At 47.1% G+C, this 6,550-nt stretch overlaps 1 protein-coding gene across 1 annotated transcript; it reads left to right on the top strand.

The window, feature by feature from the left end:
- Positions 1–206: 206 nt before the first annotated feature.
- LGALSL (galectin like) lies at positions 207–6,550 on the top strand. The gene is made up of 5 exons (XM_082048387.1): positions 207–384; positions 539–610; positions 754–842; positions 1,314–1,491; positions 4,147–6,550. Exons 1-5 carry the CDS (start codon positions 352–354, stop codon positions 4,288–4,290), a joined length of 516 nt encoding a protein of 171 aa, XP_081904513.1. The 5' UTR covers positions 207–351; the 3' UTR covers positions 4,291–6,550.

Raw genomic sequence — 6,550 nt, 5'->3', positions numbered from 1 at the left:
CCCCCTCCCCTCACCCAGCCGCTCCCCTTGGCGGGGCCAGGCCCGGTGTCCCCGCTCCGGGCCGGTCCCCGCTGCGGAGCGGAGGAAACGGCCGCCGCTCCCGCCCTGCCTGGCTCCCCCCCGGGCCAGGGGCCGGGCTCCCCGGCGGGCAAGGCAGAGCCGGCCACCTCCTCTCCTCCTCCTCCTCCCCTTCCTCCTCCTACTCCTCCTCCTCGCCTTCCTACTTCTACACCGGCTCCGCTCCCGCACCGGCTCCGCCGCTGCCCCTCGGCTGCCGCACGGCCCCCTCCTTTCCTCCTCCCTCCCTCTCCCCCGCCCCGTCCCCAGCGCCGCCGCCGCTGCTTCCACAAGATGGCGGGGACCGTGGCCGAGCGGGACGCGCCGGTGAGTGGCTGCTGTGCCCCCTCCGCGGGTCTCCGGGCCGGGGCCGGGGCGGGGGTGGCGGGCAGGGCGGCGCAGGACCCGCGGCGGGCACCTGCGAGCGGGGGGGGAGCGGCCCCGGCTGCCCCTGCCTCAGCGCTCTGCTCTTTACCTGCAGAAAATAGAGGACGGGCATTTAAACAACTCCCTGGGATCCCCGGTGCAAGCTGATGTGTACTTCCCTCGCCTGGTAAATCACCTTTTTTTTAGGGTTTTGGGCGGCGGTGTGTTTATTCGTTTATTCCTTTTCTTTTTTTAAAAAACCCTTCTCCCCCCGGCTGCACAACTGATGCCGAGTTGACCCTCGCCAACCCCCCTCCCTGTCCTTTCCAGATCGTCCCCTTCTGTGGGCACATCAAAGGAGGAATGAGGCCGGGAAAGAAGATCTTAGTTATGGGCATAGTGGACCTGAACCCCGAGAGGTAACAGCCGGGCAGGGCTGCCCGCCCTGGGGATGCTGGGCATGGGGAGGGGGCGGGGGGCTGAGGCCACACACACACATACATACACACACACGGATCCCTCCTTTCTGGAAAGGGATTATTTTTATCATTTTAAATATAGCGTGCTGATTTCTCCTTTGACCCATAGAGGGGGCATTTCTTTAAGGGATCCTGTTTCCCAGCATTTCCCTTGGGAGAAAAGGAGCATATATATATATATATATATATATATATACACACATATATGCACATGCACACACATATATATATGCTTTAACCATGTTCTTGTCCCTGCTGTGCTTTCGGAGCACTCCCTGAATGAGCTGAGCTGTCACTCCCGGTGCTGCTAGACCATCAATGGCTTTAATAAGCTGAGAAATGAGACCAGCGGCATCTGGGGCTTATTTGCTTGTTTCTGGCTGAGTGAGAGCTGTTCCGTTTGTGTTGCAGCTTTGGCATCAGTCTGACTTGCGGGGAGTCTGAAGATCCTCCTGCGGATGTAGCTATTGAACTGAAAGCTGTGTTTACAGACAGACAGTTCATCAGAAACTCTTGTGTAGCTGGAGAATGGGGGGAAGAGCAATCGTCTATTCCTTACTTTCCATTTATACCGGACCAGCCTTTTAGGGTGAGTACCAGGATGACAGCGGCACGCGCCATATCTGATAAAAGAGTAATACAATCAGAGTTGCAGCAGAACCCAACTTGCCTCTTGAGAAATCACAGTGTAGCCCGCGCTTCTCCGGTTGACACACCGGTTGCCAGATTGATAAGAAGTTGCGTGGAGATTCCGCTGCTTTGTGCAACTGCAGGCAGTTCAGATGGGGCTGTGGACACCTCACCGGGGTGCTATGATGACAAGTTGGAGGCTGTAATACTGTGTGATGCACTTCCTGAGCTTAGTTTTACAGCTATAAATTAAGAAGTACCTCTATGTTATTACTGCATTACAAGTTATTACTGGAGAATGTAAATACTCTGTGGGAATGCTGTATGTTTTGATGTTTTTTTAAATGGACATAGTGTTTGCAATTTAGTGCAGCTAATAAGGATCTTGTTCATCCTTTGTCTCCAGGGGTTGACCGTAGCCCTTCGTGTTAGCAGATTAAACAGCTAAGCAACAGGGGTATTCTTTTCTGAACCCTGGCATTAAATCTCCTGTCACATTTAAGTCCGTAGTCCCTTGAAAATGGTGTACGTGGAAATGCTGTGATGCAAGGGCTGGACTGGATTGACCTAGAACCAGATTCCCATCTGTAGTGTTTACAGTTATATGAAGATGTCTTTGCAAATCAGGACTAACAAAGTATGCAGCTGCAGAGGGCTGCCTCTCTCTCAGCAGCTTCAGTACACTGAGGAAAAAAGGCTGCATGCCTTCTTCATGCTGCTGACCCAGAAAACCCTCCTCCTCCTCCTCCCCTCTTATGAAACCTCACTGGCCCCTCTGCTAAATGCCCATGCTCTGACCAGCTGCCAAACTCTCCTAATCCTTCTTGCCCCAAAATAATCTCCCCCAGCCCCAAAAGCTGTCTCCCCAGATGCTTGAGCTTTCAGAGGGTGTTTATGACTGGTTTTGCTGTGAATTGGTTGCGCTCTACTTGCTTCTACAAACTCTCCCGTCGGAACTGGCAACACCCTTTGGTGCATGTGGGAAATGCACTTGAAAGGGCTTGGAGGGTTGGTCCTGCTCTGGCTGAGAGGGTTATAATACCTGCTGCAGTGGGTGGTGGCTGGGCCTTCAGACAAGCCAGACAAATTACCCAGAGCATGTTTTGTGGGTGTCCCAGTAATGACAGTTGACATGGGAGGACAGCAATGTTGCATGTTTGGCATGAGATACTGTAGGAAGGGAGTTGTTGTTCTTTTTATTTTTCCTTTTTTTTTCTTTTCCCAAATGCACTAATGGAATTTAGGCTCCTAAATGACTTTTGTACCTTTGATGGTCTCCCTTGGAGTGAATAAATTAGACTATTAAGTGTTCTTGCCAATTACTTGTGATCCAGTCCTGTTATTGCTCTGGTGTGGCCCAGGGTGATCTGAAAAAATGGATCGTAAGCAGCGTTGAGGCTAACCATATCTTTTACATAACAAGGCCTAAGGCTGGATGCACCTGCCGCCGTGACACAGGAGCTACGTGGCAGCATGGGTGCCTCTCTGTTACATGGGACGCTACTGGGTCCCCAGGAGCTTAAGCTCTCCTGGGCTGTCTGCTGCCCCTTCTCCCACCGTAATGTGCCTGAAGTCAGTCGGGCCTTGGCTCACTCAGTTTATTACTGGCCCCGTTCCCATTTTTTATACACTGTAATAGCAGCAGAGTCAAGTGCCTGGAAGCAGCACTTCACTCCAGACTACCAGCCTCTTGAAATGACCCAAGATTTATACGTGGCTTCCCCGCAGATTTTCTTCTTAGCCTGTCTGGACCTGGAGGTCTCTGAGGGCTTGCACAATAAGCACACGTTCTGTGCCCTTGTATCTCTGCTTCCTGCCAGGGCAGCTCCAGCTAAGTTTAACTACAGAGCACCCTCTCAAGCCACCCCTAACATCAGGAATCTCCTGACCTGTCCAAGCCTGTTCAGCTCCAGGCTTTGTTGCTTTTCCAGAGCATTTCTGTAGGGCTGTAGGAGGAGGGATAAGCTGTGTCCCTCCCTGATCCTGTTTGTGCCTCATGTGAACCATCTAGCTGAATTCAGGACATCCTGCACTGCATTTCCCTCACTGCAGCCCCGGTATGGAGTCCAGTCCAGCAGGGAGTCCTGGGCTGTCTGCAGCCACAGTAGTGAAGGCTTTTAGTGTTGCAGCAGCTCTGTATGTGTGGGAGGGGAGGGCAAACTGATCCCTCCTCTTGTGTTTGCTCCCTTCCTTAATGGCAGTGTGGAAAGCATTGCAGAGGGAACTGCCTCCTCATTCTGCAGCAAAATATTCTGTAGCAAGGAATGCAGTATTTGTGTTGGAGATACAATTTCTTCCCCTGCTAATTAGCAGTTTGAGTCTGTTTCTGGCGTAATTCCAAGAGGCAAAACCTCTCTGATGCCAGTGGGACTGGGTTCCAGAGTCCTGCCACGACAATGCGAGATCGAGTTAACATCCCTGTGAAGTAAGAGCAGATCCATCATAGTGTAACTGGTGTCATGGGGGCAAACTCCTCTCAACCCTGGCTGTTACGTGGCACATAAGTAACAAAATGTGTAACCCCACCAACACTACTTGAAGGCCAATGGAGTGCTCTCTGTATTCTGTGAAATGACTTTGCAGTTACACGTGCTTCATCATTTTATTTTTACAGGTTGAGATACTTTGCGAGCATCCCCGGTTTAGAATATTTGTGGATGGACATCAGCTCTTTGATTTTTACCACCGTATTGAAACACTGTCAGCAATTGACACGATAAAGATAAATGGAGATCTCCAGCTTACAAAACTTGGCTGAGCCTGTTGGGACTGCAAATTCCAAACCGGCTCAGGTGCCATCGTCCATTTGGAGAAGTGACAGCCAGCTCAGGACACAGCTATGGTAGGAAGGCTGCCCTGTTCCTTTACCGCATGCAGTTCTTCACTCCTGTGCCGATGAACCGGGCTGTTGTTTATCCTAATGAAGAACATAGTTGGTTAATAGACATTGAGACATTTTTCTTGCGTCAAAATAGCCCACCTGTGCTGGATAATCAAATTGGAATGGATTCAGAAAGACTTGCAGTCTTATCTCAAAACTCACAGAAAGGCAATTTCTGAAATGCACCGCTAAAACCCGTTACTGATCAGCAGTGACAACAACAACAACAAAGACTTTTTCCTTTGCAAATATAGTTTCTGCACTGAAGTGGAGTAGTGTAGCACAACACAGGGCCACGTGCTGACGTCCTTACCCAGGGCCTGAGCCTGGTTCCATGGAAATCAACGGCAAAACTCCCACACACTTTAATGGGGTACAATCAAACTGTCTAGTCCTTAGTCAAGCACAATTCCCACTGATTTCTATGGGGTTTTTGCACACACCAGGGGCCAGCTCTTCTGCTGGTGTAAATCAGCATTACATCCATGGCTTGCGATGGAATTTTGCTGATTGCCGCTAGCCGCTGATTTGGCCCAAGGACTGTGCAAAAACAGAATGAGGGTGCAAGGACACAGCCTGTATGTTTTAGTCAGGGTATTTACATAGAATGTAGATTGTTACGAGTTTTTGCACAATGTATTGTTAATACAATTTTTAAAGCTTATCTGTAGTTTATTTATTTATACTCATTGTATGTATTAGTAAAAATGAACGATCTTATGGGTTAAGAACAGCAAAGTGTAAACATTTTGAATGTACAAAATGTCTTAGGTTCTTTGGGTAAACTTTACATATTGTTCTTGAAAAATCATGTTTCCTATCAAACATTTAGTTACATTTTAATGTAGCCCTCTAGGCCCTGGGAAAATGTGGGCATGGTAGTTGGTGCGGGTGGGGAAATCTTTGCATATTCACTAGAAACTGTTTTTCAGGGCTTACTAACTTTGCTGCACAGGATAGGTTTGAGTTACAGTCGATTCATTTTAAAATGAATTTTAAACAGCAAACTTTTAGGTTTAACTGTGCTTTTATAACCTGAGAAAAAGTTAAATTTGTCAGTCTCTTAGTTCAGAAAGAGAACCCGCCTCTTTCAAGGGAGATTGGAGATTTTTTGCACTTGAGAACCTATTCGGCCTTTGATATGACAATTAAAACTTGTCTAGACAGCCAAGTTATTAGTGCTTGAAAATCAGCTACTGCACATGAATAATAACTTTTCAAGTAGCTTTTTAAATAGTAGGTCTATCTGTATAAACACAGTCATTGCGCTACACTATAAATGAACACAGCCACTTTTCTTGACTTCTTCAAGACTAAATACACTTTTTTCCTTGGCTGCTCACAATAGACTATAGCAGGTCTTTCTGAGTAGTTATAATCATGATATAAACATGTATTTAGGCAATCTTGAAAACATGTAATATAGGGACTTTGTAAGACACAGAATACAAAAACATCCTTTGTAGCACAGTATTAAAAAAAAAAAAAGAGAGGGAGAAGAATCTCACAAACTGAACTATGTTAAACCTGCAATGAAGCTGTGGTTCAAAGCAACCAGAACTGGAATATCCGAAGTTAAGGGTAGAATGCCAGTTGCAAAGCCTCATTTTGCGCTAATTTGGCCTGCAGTTAAGAAGCCTTAGACTGCAAGCTGAAATTCCAACTGTGGCTCTAGTCCAAAGCCTGTTGAGGTCAATCAGAGTCCTCCGAACATAAAAGCCTGATTCTTATTTCATGTAAGTGCAAATCTCTTTGTAAATCCAGGAGGATGTTGCTGCTGCTGCAGAGAAGTTAAGAATCAAGCTGCCTACCTATAAAATACAAGTTAAAAATGGAATTTTTGGCCTTAACATTGACATTCCCTGACTTTTCCTCCTTTTTCCAAATTAAGAGAGAACCTATTGTTTCCCAGATGATCTTTTTATCTGGTGTGTGGCTTTTAAGTTTTACATCAGATTCTATTTGTATTCCAGATTGAATCTTGATATGAAATGTTCCTGTCTTGCTCTGTTTTTACTCTTTTACATGATACATGACGACTGTGTCATTTTCCATTGTATAAAGGATGCTGACAGTGTTTCGGTACAAAATATATTCTTAAAAATTATGATGATAATAAACATCCAAGGGAAAGGTG

This window comes from Streptopelia decaocto, assembly GCF_964273445.1.
Source record: "Streptopelia decaocto genome assembly, chromosome: 3".
NCBI classification, from domain to species: Eukaryota; Metazoa; Chordata; class Aves; order Columbiformes; family Columbidae; genus Streptopelia; species Streptopelia decaocto.
This window is presented reverse-complemented; position numbering and strand designations above follow the sequence as displayed.